This window comes from Meleagris gallopavo, chromosome 2 (genome assembly GCF_905368555.1).
Source record: "Meleagris gallopavo chromosome 2, MGAL_WU_HG_1.1, whole genome shotgun sequence".
Taxonomy (NCBI): Eukaryota; Metazoa; Chordata; class Aves; order Galliformes; family Phasianidae; genus Meleagris; species Meleagris gallopavo.
Genome location: NC_139405.1, coordinates 51,266,856 through 51,284,669, shown reverse-complemented (window position 1 = coordinate 51,284,669; position 17,814 = coordinate 51,266,856). Strand labels below are relative to the sequence as shown.

Sequence of the window (17,814 nt, the reverse complement as noted above, 5' to 3'; positions counted from 1 at the left end):
CTAGATTTCAAGCGTTAATCACAGTTAGAATAAAAAATAAGTTTCTGATGGCACACATTAGCTTAACTATCTCTACTCCTGTTAAAAATGGTAATTGAAAGGGAAGATAAAAACTCAACAACTTGTGACTTCTAGGTAACAAACAGTGAAGAATTAAGACTACCCACTTACTTTTAATTACTGTCTACCATTTGTATTTTGGTTTCCTTAATCAGTGAAATAGATCATTGTTTTTTACTTCCTAATTCTTACACAGCAGAATGTGTCAAGCATACTTCACAAGAACTATCTTCAAACCATACAGCTTTATTTTCTAAAAATATTTGAGAAAATACATATAACATTATATGCTGCCAGTTATAAAGTGCCACTATAAAGTGCGTATTTTATTTTAAGCAAAACATTTGATGTGTATGCTTTATGTTGATTTTAAGATTCCTATTATCCTTTCTTTGAAAGTCAGGTCTCTTGTGAGATAAAATCTCATCTTTTAGGAGTATGCAGTATTAATTGAATAATAATATGGCAATAATAAAGCTAAACATGGGTGGCAGGCTGATGTAAAGACAGGGACATCACTGTCAGGGGCAAAACAGTCTTAACACATGGAAATCTAACTTAATTTATTGTCAATTGAGATCAGTATTTCAGTTCTCTCCATGGGCAGCGGTCCCTTTGACAGGGCGACATGGAGCACCTTCTTCTCCTCCTCCTGCCTTGGTACTCCCTGATGTTTCTCACTTTCTTTGTCCCCCCTCCTCTCTCTGTCCGCCATTTTCTACCCTTTCTTAAGCACACTTTCCCTGTGGTGCCGCCATCTTGGTGGTGGGGCCCAGCCCTGGCCCGAGGTGGGGCCATCATAGCAGCCAGCTGTGTCCAGCCCAGGGCAGTCCCAGCCCACATCACAGAGGCCTTGCAGCCCTCTTGCTGCCAAAATCTTGCTACTTGAGCACTACACATTATTACTCTGATGATGTTTTTACATTATTTATAACAGCTCTGTTTGTTTCTGAACTGTTTTACATATATCTCAAGGGAAGCAATTAAACAGCAAAATAATGAAAAGTGCCAAACATTTTGGAAAGCTTCTCCTTTCCCTCTTAGAAGCAGATTATTGCCTGCATGCACAGCCACATGTGCATTAATGACAACAACCTTTAGGTACTGCTACATCTAACCAGAAACATGCAGTAAAACGAAGGTTTTACTCTGTGCCTGTGCGTCTCCTCTCTTCAGCTAATTGCTTCTGAACCACAAAGCAAAACACAAAACTATATACAGAACATGACATGCAGCAACTTATTTTTACTCAAATAGAAAACATAGGCAACTAGTTTTGCAGCCCAAATTGCAGAATTACCAGCATATTGGAGTAAACCAGCCCTTGCCTGCACAAACCAACAAATGTGTCTCTTTCTCATTCACGTGGGACTGCAGCTAATTTGCAGGACTTGGGTGTAGTTCTAAGCTCCCAGATCTAAACGTGTGTAGCCAATTCAGGAGCCCATGCAAAACAGGGCCTCCTCATCCTCAGGCCCTCGCTCCTCCTTCCTGTGTAGGAAGGAAAGAAACCTGTGTGTGCAGAGTGAAGAAACCAGTCGTGTCCTCCAGCCAGGTCAGCATCTGGCTGATGGGGGCACTAAGAATGCGGCAAATGCCTCTGGAGCTAATTCTCCTTTTGTCATTGCATCTTACCCACCAGTTAACCTCTGTATCTAACCAAAATGCATTTAAACAGAACAGTGTTGACTGGAACATCTCATAGGATGGAGAACCCATGATTTTGTTCTCATGTCTGTCATTTCCTTCATTGAACGTATTCTCTTCGTATTTGGTTTTAGCCTCCCTAGTCATTACTGCCTGTTGTGCTTTTCTCTGCTAAACTGAAGTGCCTTTTGATACCAGCATTTTAGGTTTTTAAGATACTGAGAATTGTTTAATTATGCTCTTCTCTGAAATAAGCTAAATAGACAAAACTCTTGCTGAAAGGCATTTTTTTAAATTTTTGAACTTCACTAATTTTCAACATTGCCTCTTTTTCTGAGATTGTTTAAAAACCTAACCAGAAGCACGCACAATACTCTGTCAGGTGAAATCAATTCCCTACTTTCAGTGCCCTATTTAAAAATTTAAGGATCGTGATATCTTTTTGTAAGAACATCTCTTGGGTCTGCTAACATACCACAGTGAGATACTTGTCTGCTCTGACCTGTTACTCGTCAGACTAGCAGCTTTTTGAGCTAAATTACTGATCCTGGATATATATATGTACATTCCTTGCTCCTAAACATCTAACTTCACATTTGTCTGTAATAAAGCTGCATTTTGTCTGAAATGTTATGACATTTGGCATATGGCATTCTCCTAATTACCATTCTGGCAGCTTTGTGCCATGTCCAGATTTTATAAGTCACAGTTTTGTATCTGCTTATGAGTCCTCTTTACCATCAGATCTAGTACTCTGCAAAATCCTCAGAACAGAAATACTCTGTTCGGTGGCAATGCAATAGGCTATGTAAGTTCATTCTTAATCCATTTAAAGCACATCTCATTCACACTAGTTATTGCTAATTTCTTCACTGAAATCCAAGGCAGTACTTCACCAAAGGCCCTATCTGCAAATTGAGGTAGTAACCTCAAATAATGGTGTCAAAGGACACAGCAGGGTAAGACCTCTTTTTTTACCATAGTAACATATCACCTAAAATAAGTTTCTTATGGCTTATATCCTTATATTCCAGTTTAACTGACTCCTTTATCGTTCTTTTTATTAATTTGCTTGCTGCTCGGGGTCAGCATGTGTGGCCTGCTACATACTTACTTTTCCTCCAATATTGTTAGCTAAGCATTCTCTCAGGTTCCTGGAATTTCTCAGGTTGACTGTGTTAATAAAAATGAACATCCTTCTCTGGAATTGTCATCAGCCTACTTTATGCCATTCGTGATAACAAATCAGCCAATTCTGAACCTTCTGAAAAAAAAAGAGTGAAAAGGGACAAACTGACATAGACCCATTCTGTAACTACACTACCTAAGAAGTGAGTTTGGCATTCAGTTTAGTACAAGTGTAAATCCACCTATTTTAGCAGAAGAAGAAAGAAGACATTAGAAGTGCTCAAGTCTAGCAATATGTTCTCCAGTAGTACTATGTGATATCATCTTGCATTGCTAGCAGACTCCCACATTTTTTTCCATGAAGTTAGTTCATGCACTTTGTAGCTTGTCTCACAAGAGAGACTTCCTTGTGGAGCTAAAATTGCAAAACTGACTCTGAAGCTTGTATTCTCATAACACACTGCTTGGTGTCATGTAATTTTTGCTTCTTTGTGTGAGAAAGGAATTTCCCGGGAAGTATTACTTGAGGGTTGTACAGTCAGTTTCAAGATTCCATCCAGTCATTGCCACCCACAAGAAATGGCTGAGAATTATTAATATTACAGCTTTTGGGATCAGTGGCAAACTAAGTCCACTTTCTGCTTACTGCATCTGTGCTTGGAGCAATTGCACACGACGCAGCTTACTCTCATCTCTGCACTGCTCTCAGATCTCAAATGCTTTGATGATTCAAGCTGTCTCTCCTGGCTGACTGTGGGTGTACTCCCTGATTGCTCAGGGAATTACAATAAATATTCCTCCTGCTGCTTTGCTCAGATTCACTGCTTTGCAGTCTCAGGTGATTTTTGTTCCATCAAGAATCTGTGTTTCACATTTATTTTTGTGATGTACCACTATACGCTGCTGCAGTCTCTGGTTCCCTGGCCTCCTCTGTCTTTCCAATGGTGATGTTGGTCACTACTGCTGCAGTCTGAATGTTCATTCATCACCTGCTCCATAAGCAGGCTTCCCCCTGGGTGGATTCATAGAAATAGGATGAGCTGCCCTGTATTTCTGTGCCCACCACTGTACACCTGAGAACTGCAGGTTTTCTCGTGGATCTGTCTGCCCGCTTTACAATAGTGAAGAGAGATGATCTCTCCTCAGTTCTTACATGCTGCTATGAAAAGCCCCTGGCCCCCACTGCACTACAAAAGCAGTGCAGAATCATCTTCCTTTGAGACTTGGTGATATGCTGTATTACACAATAGGAAACCAGACTTGTGCTGGAGATGTTATTTTTTACGGCTTAACAAAAACATCAAGGGACATAAAGAATGGAGCAGATAAAAGGAAAGCTATTAGGATGCAACACTGAGGAGCTGAAATAATAGATTATTCAACTACTCTGAGTCAGGCACAGATAACAGTTGTTATAGGGCTTCTCAGTGTCTCTGTGCTAGAAAAATCATTGTCAGAAACCACCTGGGTGGAAAATCCAGTTAATTTGGTGAGCTTGCTGTGTATAAAGCTCTTGTGAGTAGCACTGAGCTCAGACTCTATGGACCAAGGTCAGAAAATTCAGCCTCTAGTGTCGTTTGAAGTAGCAAAGTTTACTAATGCTTTTTGAAGACATGAATGTTGCAAGATTTTGTTCAGATTCTACAGCCTTTGTCAGCCTGCAAGCAGTGATAAAGCTTTTAAAAATGATGCCCTCCCTGTTGGCAACAAATTTTTCCATTATAACATTTAAGCTTTAATACTTACCAGTCAAAAATTGATTCTTAATACAATAACAAACATTCATTGTTTAGAGGCACCATAAAAAGAGGGCATGTTTCCCTTTACATATAAAACATGTTAATATAAAACATTCAGAAGATTTTATTTCAAACAACATAATTCCCCTTCATATCTTACAAATTTTCAGTGAAATGATCTTGGTGTCTCTTCATCTTTGATCTTCTAGTAGGGATTCAGTTGCGCCTCTTTGTTTAAGCAACAGCATAACTGATTTGGACATTTGTATTGACAGAGGGCACCTCCGACTTTAATAAACGTGAAAGACAGCTTTGATGGTGACAGTCCAAACATCCAATTCGGTCCAGACCAAATTTACCATCAGTTGTTCAGTCACAGCTTATAAAACGGAGCAAAACACCTTTGCGTTGAAGCAACTGTCTCCAAATCCCAATGTAAATGCACACAGTGCAAACTGACAATCTTTGCATGCTCAAAGACAGCTTCATTTGTTGTTGAGAAAGGCTCACAAGAAAAAACATACTGACATCTTGTATTGCCCATAATGGGATTTTTTCACCTATGTTTTAGACATCTGTTGGAATCTGCTATGCCTGAAGCTATATCTGCAAGAGTTTTCTATCTGCACCTGTAAAAGCACTGTAGCAGTGCTACATCCTCCCAGAACACGTAAGCTTGCTCCACAAACATGAATCTCTGGGGAGCACTGAACTTCATCTGTAAATACTGTCCAGCCTTGTGTTCCAACCATCTGATACTCTGGGCAAGACATAAAATTTCTGAATAGAAGACTGAGCTCAAGAATAGCTGTATCTTCAGTGGAAATTATGGATGATTTATATCCATCCCTTGAGGCATACACTACCTCCAAACAAGTCTATCAGCTTCTCATGAGAGAATTTAGAAGTGTGAGTTTTTCACAATGGTCTCTGATTTTCTTAGGGGCTCAAGTATGACACAGAGAATTCATCACATAGATTTACTCTTTTCTGCTAAGAATATGATTAAGTCTGAGCTGCTGATGAGATTAAAAACCTTTCTCCATTCCTACAGTTATGTTTTTGAAATGGATGCTTGCTTTGGATATTCTGTTGAATCTCTCTGCACCTTTTATTATCATCTTTCAGAAATATCAAATCTGACATAAATTGTGCAGCTTCTGTACAATCCAGTAGTGCTAATGACCTGGTGATGTCAATGCCTGGTTAACCCTCTTCATCTGCTGGATTAAATTAATTCTGTATTAACAGAAACAGCAGGAGTCACAGTTACTTATGATCTATACAATGTGGCCAGCACAAAAGAGACTGCTTTGGCTCTCTGTGTTGCAAAACAATATTTTTCCTATCAAATTTCTCTAACATCCTTTCCTGAGCACTTTCGAACTCCACTCTTTCTGTTGGTACTTAAAAACATCCTACATTCCCTACTTGGACACCTACTCATAATGTTTCTATGAAGGCAAATCAAAGACTTCCTCTTAAAAGTCATTATATGCTCCCTCCCTCCTAACTTGATAAATTTTAATAGGTTATAGCATTCAAAATTGGCCAGCGAGCAGACTGACAGAATATGGCTCACTAGCACTGACTGCATTTATCCAGAACTCTAAAACTTTTCAAACAAAACTTCAACACCCACTCAGAATTTTAAAATTATATGCACTTATGGGTCTTCATGAGTTATTTTGAAATTAATTAGTTAAATTGTGGATCTCTGTTGTTTTATATGATTACTACCCATTCATATAATTACTTCCCTGCTTAACTATTTTGAGAGTAAATTTCATCGTACATCCTGTTCTCTGAAAGTCTTTAAATGATTATTTCTGAATTGCCTGCTACACTATGTCTTCCAAAAGAATTCCGAGATCCAATTTAAAGACAGCTGATGTCATCACTTGTCTCTGTAACTGTACTTAGAACATATTAAACATCTGTTCTTTTGATCAAATTGTTTTTGACTTGCCTCTTGCACTGAGCAAGCTATGCAAAATACATTAATGTAGCAACTTTGGGAATATTATCAATACTGAATTCCATGTTTTGGTATTTCAGTTTTTCAAACCTGGACTCCAGCATAGGACAGCTGCATTTCCTGGATCTTTTCTTCATTAGGTTGTCTGTAACTTCACAGATGCAAGCAATCTTGCTATGAGGTTGTTTGTTGTTACTATCTTTGAAAAAATAAAAACATTTTTCTTTTGGGTGTGACTGGCTCTTAGTATGCAACATTTTCTATTTGAGAATATTTTAATTTTAGATAATCATTTTCTCAATTTTCTACCATTTTGATTCTCTTTATATTTAACGTTCATATGGTAACAATTTCTATAAAAAAATCAAGCTTCCATAGCCACTATCTTTGTAGTGATGATGGTGAGGATGACCATCATTGTAGCATTTTGCACTTCTATATCTGAACACAAGTGACTGACACTTATGCATCAACTCATAAGCTTCTTATCTCAAATACTCGGTTTCTTTCCCCTCTGAAGTAAGGGACATTCTATCACATGTGTTGCTGATCCACCCCAGGCAGCTTCACTGACTTCCCTGAACTCTCTCTCATTTGCTACTGTCATACTCATCCAACAGCTTTTTCATCATGAATACACCATTACTTCTGATGACATTCAGTCTGTGGTATTTTGCTCATGTTTTCCACAATCTTCAGAGAAGGAATCATTTGGGGAATTTGGCAGCTCTCAAAAGGATACTCTTTGATTGAATTTATGGCCTGAGGGGACACTTCGTTGGCATTTGGAAGTTAGGCAGTTCATAACAGAACTTCCAATGTGGATTATATGTAACCCACATTTTTTGAAAGATGTTCAGTCTTTTTACAGTCACTGATAAGTTCTGTTGATCAGACACAACTCAAATCTACAAAAGTCACATGTTTTATAAATTACAGATAGCATTATTAGTATAATGTAATTAGGAACAGTAGCAGCAATTTTATGGACAGAACGATATGGAGAAGTTACAAAGTACTTTCCATGTCATACAAATGGAGCCAGTCAAAATGAATGCTTGACACCTCAGCTTACACTAGTTACCACAGCAGCTCAAGAAGAAAAATCTTGAGGTGTGTTCATAGATTTCAATAAAGCTGAGATGTTTCCCTCATTAGAAAGAATCACAGTGATGCCAGATATGAAGATGAGACACTGCATTTGGCTGTCTCCAGATGAGGCAAGTAGAGATGCTGGATGTTTAAATCATCCTGAGTATCTTCCCTTTTGCAGTAACCAACTCATTCAGACCCTTTTCTAAAGCAAACATTCAGATCATGAAAAAGTGAAAAAGTCCTAGATGGCTTTGACAAGAAAAGGAAGAAATTAATCTCACCAAAACTGCACAACAAAGGGAACAAAGTTGCCCTCATTTTAGGAAAGAAGATGGTCACCACAAAATGCAAATAGAAAGGGAAAAAACAATGAAAAAGTATTTACTGCAGTTCAAATCTAACTTTTCTCCTTATCCTTGGGGAAGTGAGAAATTGAGGGAAGTGAGGAACCATTGTAAAAGCTAAAAATATCAGGAGATGCACAAACCAAAATATTCCCCCAGATGAATAGTTTTCACTTTGATCAGACAAAAAAAAAAAAAAAAAAAAAAAAAAAAAAAAAAAGGTATGAAATGTGTTCATTTTAAACAGAGCAGAAAATGAGAATAAGGCATACATGGCCATAATGGATGAGGAACCAGATGAAAGGGCTGAGATGAATTTCAATTGGCGTGAAGTGCTGCAATTTTTTTCCCCTGATCTTATGCAACACCCTCACAAACTAGGTAATTGCTTAGCTTCTGCATCTATCCTGTTAACACTGCATATTGAAAGCTGGGCTGCTGTTGAAAAAAAGAAATAGCAGTAAGTAAAGACTGCTATTTTATTATTCTTTGTGATTCTGGTAGTAATGCCAACAGAAAATGGAAAATGCCACAGACCAGAGAACACCAACAATAACCTGTCTCGATGAAAAAGCCCACAGCTAGTAGTTATTAGATCATATATACAAGCTTAACTATGTGTATAGCTGCTGTATTCTCAGTTTCTCTTTAAAGAGCCACTGATTAAACAGTGTTCCCTCACATTTCCTTCTTACCTTTAACCAGGCAGCAAAACCAGAGGGCACGGGGCCCACAGAATTCTTATTTTTGTAAATACACTGCATCGATAAATAAAAAAGCCAGAGAAAGCGTAAGATTTCCTTCTAGAAACAGATGACCACACAAATCTTTGTCACTGAACTATGACACACAGCAAATCAAAGTTAGGTCTGCCTCCTCTATACACTATGCTCCAGGTTTATGCTTGCCTTAGAAGTGCTGGAATAGGAATAGCTGCACTGGTTCAAAATTAGAATCCATTTAAGACTCATGCTTAGCTTCCTACAAAAGCCATTTGCTAATCCTCCTGGAAGAGAATGGACAGAGGAAATTCATGTGGTATTTACTCCTAGTACTCTCCCAGTCTCTGGTTACTGCCAGAAACTTTCTGGCTCAACTGTCGTGTCCTCAGTCTCTCCTGAGTGGCAGAAGTCATTTCAGAGACAGTTACTGCACACATAAATCTACACTTGCTTATTATCCCCCATGTGGATCACTCTGCATTTATCCATGCTGAGTCTCATCTGCCATTTTACTGCCAACTGTGATAAAGGCCTGAGATCCTTCATGACTGGTCACTGTTTTCACTATTGTAACTAACTTCATATCATCAGTAAACTCTATAGCTCTGTATTCAAACTTTTTCAAGGCCACCCATGAATATGGTAAAGAGGTCAGGATCCATCAAAGACTTCTGCAACACTCCACAGGTAATGTGAACCCATTATGAGAACTTGCTATGGGAATTGACACCAAGATTCTCTCATTTATGCTACAGTTCGGATGTACATTATGCCAGGTATGATACTTTACTACTGCTTATTATTATGATTTCTTCAGTCCCTGAATGTTTATGTTTGTTAAAAATGTGAAGGAACACTAGCCATCACAGCATTTTATTCTGTTATTAAAGACAACAGACAGAAGAATTCCTTGTGGTAATGTTAAAGTTTCCAGTGTATCGATGACAGCATGAGAACTACCAGAAATCCCAAAGATAACCTCCTTAGAAAGGAAAACAAGCAGAGGAGAAATGGCACAAGAACTGGTTGATGTTCAAGCAGTTGGGAAAATTATTACCATGACAATTTTGCCATCCGTCCTCCCATACGACTGACACAGTCCTATGGCCTGGTACATGGACTGGATTCAGTGGAACTTGAAAACAGTTATTGAAATCAGAAGGCACAGGGGCTTCTAGCTATTTATTATTCAGGTCATTCCAGAGGAGGCTTGTCAACTGCTTTTAAAGTATTTAAGGTGCTCAACATGATGAAAATGCAACAAAAACAAGTCAGGAATTTTCTAGTCTGCAAAATTTTATTAAGCAACAGCTGGACAACTCTTACAACTCCAAATTATCAAGGAAAAATAGGGCAATGAGTCAATCTGCCAATCATGTAGACAGTAAAGAATTTGGACAAACCACATTTTTATAGGGAAACCAACAATGCTTTCTAGGCACCTCCTGCAAAATCTATTACACAAGATACATGAAAGGAGAGGCAGATCAAGCTATGCTTTTAAGTACAGTGGAAACCAGGTATACCATGGTACACTGAGGAAAAAAATAAAAAAAAAAAAAAAAAGAGAAAACATGGGGTTTCCCAAAATTTACTAAAAAAAAAACCAAACCCATGTAAAACATGTAGAAGTACACAAACTGTGTACCAATTTTCAAAAGCATTCAAAAGAAAAACATGCTGGGCTTGCTAGCTTAAGAACATGTGCACCTGCATGACTGTGTACACTCTTTAAATTAAATAAAAAAAATAAAATCCAAAATCAGGTTTAAAGTTATAGTACCAAAATAACACGTTTAATAAACAAATGCAACTCCCTTACTTTTTCAGGAAACACTACAGTGCCTTTTCAATCAAATGCATCTCCATGCTATTCCACAACACCATATATTTTATCTACAACAAACAACGAGATCTTGAACAGACAAACCCTTCCCCAAATGCACAACACAGAAAATGAAGAAACAAATGCTGAAGCAGTGAAGCAAAGGGAAACCAAAGGCAAATCATGTATAAAGCAAACAAAAGAAATGAAGGGAAAATTATGATAGTTTTGAACAAATAGTTTGAAACAGAATAGGCAGGAATTATAAGCTGAGCTCCATCCTGATTAAATACTTGAAACTCAGGTGTCTGCACACTGGTAGGTTTCTCTTTTATTATTACTTTAATCTTAATCCATATTACCAGATCCAACCATTTATTTGGACAGTAAGAAAACTACTCTACAAGTAGATGACATTTGTCAGGATTCAGAATTGCTGAATCAGACAATATTTTGAAATTTGTAGTTATTTAAATGAGAGGGCAAGGACTCAGAATGATCTGGCACACTTGAACATCATAGAATCACAGAAGAGTTTGGGTTGGAAGGGGCCTTTCAGATCACCTAGTTCCAACCCCTGCTATAGGCAGGGACACCTCCCTCTAGACCAGGTTGCTCAAAGCCCCATCCAGCCTGGCCTTGAATGCTTCCACCAGCCCTCTAGGCAATCTGTTCCAGTATCTCACAACCCTCACAGTAAATAATTTCTTCCTAATATCCAGTCTAAATCCACCCTCTTCCATTTTAAAGCCATTTCCCCTCATCCTGTTGCAACATGCCCTTATAAGAAGTCCCTCCCCAGCTTTTCTGTAGGCCCCTTCCAGCCACTGGAAGGCATCATATCATTTAATTTCTTTGGATACTCTTTGGAACTCTTTGGATAAGTAAGTATTCAGATTTTCATTTATTTATTTTCAAATCTCACCAAATCGTGTTGTTTTGATCCTGCAGTCAGCTCCAGATCAGCAAACCTATGCACTTGCACAGAGCTTCATAACAATCAGTTTGCCCTGAAGAACAAACTTCTCATTATAAATTCATTTGCAAAATCAAAAGTTGAAGAGTGAAGTTTTTAATTTTTGTATCAAGAACTGCTTCACTGAATCCTTTTTCATTCTCTTATTTGGTTGTTTTTTCTCTTAAAAATCTCATTTCCTACATGCAGCAACAATCCAACTGCCAAAAGAAATGTTCTCCTCATACATCTCCAGAGGTACCAAGCAATATGCAAAGCTGCGTCTTTTAATCTTAAAACATCTCTGCAGGATTTTTTTTAAAGAATTAAATAAATATGAAATAATCATTTGCATAGCCCACCTTTCACAAGCAGTAGCAAATCTTATTCCTTCGGGAATGATGCATGTAAATTCCAACCTTGCAAAAAGGACCATGATCCCTACCTGCAGTATACTCCTGAGGGTAACAGAGCTCTATGCCAGTAGCTGCTGGTGGAGGATTGTGCTTGCTGCGAAGGGACTTCAAAATGAAAAAATTCCTCTACCAGAATTATTTCATTTTTGTCAGCAGTATATTATTTGCCCTCATATACTGGGAAAAACATTACACCAACCTCCAAATCACATAAACAGCTTGCTCTCCTGCGCTGGAGTCCTAGAAATGAGAACAATAAGGCAAAATTCTCTAAGACTGCTTTGTGGCTGCCATTTTACTTCCAGAGTGCTTCAGGTGAGTTTACACAGAACTGTCAGTATAGCTGTTCGTTAATGCTGTACAGTTGTTTTAAATGGATATACAGGTCAAGTCTGTCATTCTTACCTTATAATCATAGAGTGATGGCAAAGTGCATTTTGGTTGCAATTCCACTCTGGTAAGTACCTTGATGTAACCTGGCGAGGTGAGAAGTGGGCCCTTTGTCAGCATGCCGTGCAAATGGCTCATCTGCTGCTAATCCCCAGGTCAGATTTACTGGCCTGGAGTGGTTTGGGATCTGCAGAAATGTGTGATTTCCAAACTGTTGCTCTGGCAACCATTCATAAAAGCCAGTAAAAACTTACCCTGTCTTCTCTTTCACTCAAATAAGTTTTTGCACATGGATTTAAAGTGTTGCTGACAGGTAAAAGGGCACCAAGATAACAAAGGGTAACACATATCTGGCTGCAAATGCACAGAAATTGTCTGAGGTAACAACCAGGCAAGCTCCCTATCATTTGTCTGGAATTTCTAAGACCAAAAAAAAAGACACGTGAGGGAAAGTCAGACTGTCCAGGCTCAAGGCTTTGTGCAGCTTCATAAAAACAATAAAACAAAACTAGATAGAGAAATGTACAACTGTTTCTCTGTGGCTGCAACACGGAAGGTTTGTCTGAGATGAACCTATGTGCAGATTGACTGTCATACAACCAAGATCAGGCAGCCCATGGCACCTCTTTCTGCTGCCTGGAACTCAGTGAATAACTATTACGATGAAAATTCCTTTTGTAACTCTTTCATCTCTCTCTCCCATACTTGCATTGCAGAAATGCAATATTCCCATTGCTTCAATATAAAATTGATCACTCTGTGCACGGTACATATCATACAAGACTTTAAGTGCCAATTTACAGTCTCTGTTAGGAGCTTTATTTTGAGGGTATCAGCTGTATTTTCTAAATGAATCAGGTTCTCTATTGCACCTCTTTGCACCTTTAGAGGAGCAGATTCCACACAACCACCAGCTGAGTCAGGGCTTTCTCCGCTTAAAGCTGCTGCAGGCAAACTCTCTGGCAGCTGCATGCTGCTCTTGGAGCTAAACTGGAAGGAAGAGAGAAGGAACGGTGTCTCCAGTGTGTCTCAGTGGAGGAGCACCATGAAGAAGAGAAGGTGCCACAGGCAGAGGTCAGGGCACAGCTCAGTCAGCTCCATGCAGTGGTAACTCAGGAATCAGCAGCACTATGGCTGCGCTGGAACCAGCTGAGCCCTGCTGAAGGAGTGCATTAGCCTGAGTATTGAAAAACACATTTACTGCTGTACTCTTTCTCGTGCCTCATCTAGCTCATACTAAGCTAGCTGGCTAGTGCACTGAAGTATGCTACTGTTAAATCCTACCAGGCTATACAACGAACTTACAAACTGAGCCTATATTACACCCTCTTTTATCACACAAGCCAGCCTATCTTATAATTAGAGAAAAAGCATTGCACTAAACAAGAGGAAAAGCTTTGTATTTTTTAAAAGCACTCCCAACTGAAATATGTACTTCAAAACAAAGGAGGGAAACACACTGTGGAGGACAGATTTCTGCAGGTCCCAAAGAAGTCATCTACATTCTTTGTAGTCTACAAAGACCTTCAAAGCAAACTCACTGCTTTTAGATACACCAAAATATTTCTGCCTGTCTGAATGATGAAATTTTGCATACTAGTCCACAAAACCAAGTCTTCCTATATACACTTTGAACTTCTTGCAGCAAAACATACAATTACTTACAAATATGCTCTTTAAATATAAATAATAAAGTGTGTATAACTCACTGATACATAGAAATAAAATAATCCCTTAATCACTTATTACATTACACAAGATAAATAGTTTGCTTTTTGGATGTTAACAAGAAATCTGCATTAAATTATCTTAAAAAATCACTCAGAATTTCCTAAAAAAAAAAAGAGAGAAAAAAAAAAAGAAAGAAAAACAGCAAAATAAAACAAACAACCATGAAAAGGCCCATAAGACCCCCAGACTGTCAGAACTATTGCACAATTGAAAAAGAAAAAAAAAAAAAAACAAAATAAACAGCTTTGGAAAAACATATTCTGGAAATCACTGTGTGTATAAAAGAACATTTTTTTGAATATCTTGCTACATTCTTCCTAGAAGAACTTAGTTATCTACAGAAAACTTGGATCTCTCAAATTAAATATAAAGTGTAAAATCTATCTTTTGGCTGAATGCAACAGCAATCTTCAGGATTTCAGTGAATGTATTGTGGGAGCTTTTAAATCTGTCTCATATGTCATATCTCAATGAAAAACAAAAGAAATGTTGCTTTTACTTGTTCTTTGTACAATTCAGGATCCAGTTCCACTCTAAGAATTTATACCACTTCCATTTCTTTCATTACAATTCAACTTAGTTGAGAGTAGTTTCTATCTCTAATTTTCCAAAGCATTAAAACCCTCAATTTTAATTCCCTTTAGGGACTCTGTCAAAGTATTTTCAAAAAGACAGAAAAGTATTTTATCTTATAACATCTGACAAATAAACAGGAAGGCTGGAAATTGTGTATACTTTCCTGATTTATGATGGTTGTTCCTTGTGCTTTGGGCAGAAGCCACCAGAACGATGCAATCACAGGCTTGACCAACAGAACCACGTTAGTAATGCTGTTACCTGTTATATGTGTTTAAGATTTGTGGTTATACATTAGTAGAAAACTACTGATAATTGGAAAAAATTGCTTATGAATCAAGTGAAGAGGAATATTGTTCCATGGAGGGTTAAAGAAACTGCACACAAAAGTCCTAATTAGACCAGATTTTGTTCAGAAAAAAACACTGATGTTCTTTGCATGTGGTAACAATTTTGGCTTAAAACTACAGGCAATGTTCCTTTCAGCTGAAGATTTCTAATGTGAATGAGTCGCCCTTCTCCCAGACAGTGAGCATGTCATGATATAACTCTTGTCTATGGTGTTCAGCATATGCCCATTATATTCTAATTTGGGTATGACTGGTAAGCACAGACTTCTGGGTAGGAAAGGACACTAATCTGCCAACTTTCCTCTTCACATATTGAAAGCAGCAGAACTGAGAATTCAACTGACTGTTTGCACAGGGTGTAACTCAATGTGGACAAATGGCTCAATCGTGTTTCCTTTATAAAAATCAATGGGAAAAATTTCCACAGATTTTAAAGGGAACAGAACCAAACCATTTCAGTTCCTCCGTCCCACACACATTACACATACGGGCACGCAAGCTGCCAAATAAGTAATGCACATGAGAAAAAATACAAATAGGCCCAGATAACATAGAGAAATCCAATAAAATTAATTGAAGCAAATGAAGTCTGTTAAATGCCAAGGGGAATGTTGTGTCTGACATGTAAGCAGAAGCTGCTGAACTCTGGGATCATACAGGCATGGTGTGATCTATTGCCCATCCTTCCTTCCTACCACTAACTGTTATCTATCTCCAAGGAAACCACTTTGCAAAGGGTTCTTCCTGGACTCACCCTGTGGGACTTTATCTGTGGATGATCTGCCTCTTAGTCTCTCTTAGCAGCTCTCAAACTCCTCTCTGACTGATATTTTTTATTATTCCCTCTGTGCTGTATTGCTTTACAAGTGTCAGCAGAGCGGAAGTTTCTTGCTCACTGCATTCTGGTAAGCTCTGCTACAGCAGGGTCCTCTCTTACATGATATGCTCCTCTAGAATAAATTAAATACAACACAGAACTGCCTTGACACTAGAATTTTCAAAAAGAGAGATAAAATCACAACTGTTTATCTTATGTTATACAGCTTTTCAAGTAAGAAGTTAAAATGGATAAAAGACAAAGCAGCCATTAACATCTCAACTAATCTTCCTCAGTGTGCCTTTCACATCAAAATAATAATTTCTGAAGGAAATGTGGAGTTATGTTTAGTAACCTAATGTCCAAACAATTACAGGAATAATTACAGTTTTTGTGTATTACTGTGGAAACTGTTTCCATACCAGAATGTATTCCATAGCAAAATGCAGGCAAGGAGAAAAGAGAGAAAGCGAAGAAATATATACACAAAGATGGACAATACAGAAAACCTTCTGTGCAAGCAACCCTTCTAAATGGTCAGCAGGTCTGCATGTCCACCAGAAACAAGCTGCCCTCCTATCAATAAGCCATCCCTCGTAACACTCCATTTAAACTTTGGCTTGCCACTCTTTCTTACCTGGAACATTATATTCACAAACTACATCACAAGAACTACTCAAGTAATAATGGTGATAAAAGGAGTAATTCTGTTCAATTTTTCCTTCCACTTTTAGCTTATTTGTCCTCCAGCCAGCTATGATGTTGTTTCCTGTAACGAAATTGCTTTCCTGATGAAATTGCTTCCTGTAATGACTTGCTATACTTCTGTCTCCTTCCTAATTTTAGCACAGATACACTGTTGTGGAACTTGATTCCTATTGATTACTAAGTAGATGAATACATTGGGCCTTCTCAGTCACTTGAATGACTCTGTTTATAAAGTGTAAACACATTTAAATGAGGAGCGTGTATAGGCATGGCCTTGAAGTACATCTGGTCACACTGTACCTCTTCCAGCTGCAGGCCAAACCGAAGAATACTGCTGATCAGTATGAGCAAAGAAGGAATGCTCTTAATTACCTTCTTCCCTCTTTTCTGTCACCCAACGAAAGATGTTTATCCCCAGTAACAGCACACAAAACAAGCAGACATCAACTTATTTGATACATTGAGTTTTAAAACCACATTGGTAACAGTTTTGTTTCTCTTCTGAGTAACACATCGTTATGTATAAATTAAATATTGACCTACAGAAGCCTCCCTGGAACTTGTGGTACTCAGTTATTATCAGAGATCAGAGAAGAAACATGTGTCTTCAAGTATTATAGCTTCTTTTTTTCTTTTTTTTTTCTTTTTTTTTTTTTTTTGCTGCTGTCATTGATGTAGTAGTAGTAGTACAAACTGGACCAAAAAAAAAAAAAAAAAAAGTTATGTTCCCTGTTTTAAAAAGAACAGCATGATATAAGGCAGTCTATCAAAAAGAGCAGTCTTTTTTAATCCCTCTATGAGCTTACATCAGCTATTGTAGCAAACACAGCAGAACCATCACAACAAGCCAAAAGCCACACTTCTCCACATAACACTGAATGGCTCTCAACCCTTTGCTCTTTCTGAAACCCAGCACAATGCTTTAAAAAAAGAAAGCACCTGAAAACAAACAAACAAACAAACAAACAAAAGAGAAGAAAGCCCCCCACCCTCCACCCCATGACTGATTAGAGTTAATGCCCTTCTGTTGGGCACTAAGAGACTTTTCCAGTTTTACGGCCTTCCTCGCTTCCAGGCACCTCAGCGCACCTAACGTAGGCTGCCCCGACATTTTCCAGTTTGGACTCTATGAGAAGGTTTTGACAACATTTTCCTCTCTCCAGGTTTCTGCTTGTTCATTTGAGGCGTTGAGTCACATTAGCCAGAGCAACAGCAAAGGCTTGCACTGCAGAAAATGGATACTGAAAGTCCAAAATGTAAGCATTGCCATCAATCCTTCCAAACTGCATCACCTGGGAAGCAGAGGAAGAGCGGAGAAGGAAAAAGAGAACAA

General features: G+C 38.3%; 1 protein-coding gene across 5 annotated transcripts in view; it reads right to left on the bottom strand.

Moving 5' to 3' along the window:
• Window positions 1-4,408: 4,408 nt before the first annotated feature.
• The window catches only part of TULP4 (TUB like protein 4), a 147,952-nt gene continuing 134,546 nt past the window's right edge, over window positions 4,409-17,814 (bottom strand). For all 5 annotated transcript variants that reach the window (XM_085217118.1, XM_085217119.1, XM_085217121.1 and 2 more), the window contains exon 15: window positions 4,409-17,773. In XM_085217118.1, coding sequence (XP_085073244.1) covers window positions 17,657-17,773 — 117 coding nt within the window. In that variant the 3' untranslated portion in view covers window positions 4,409-17,656. The remainder of the gene's footprint in view (window positions 17,774-17,814) is intronic.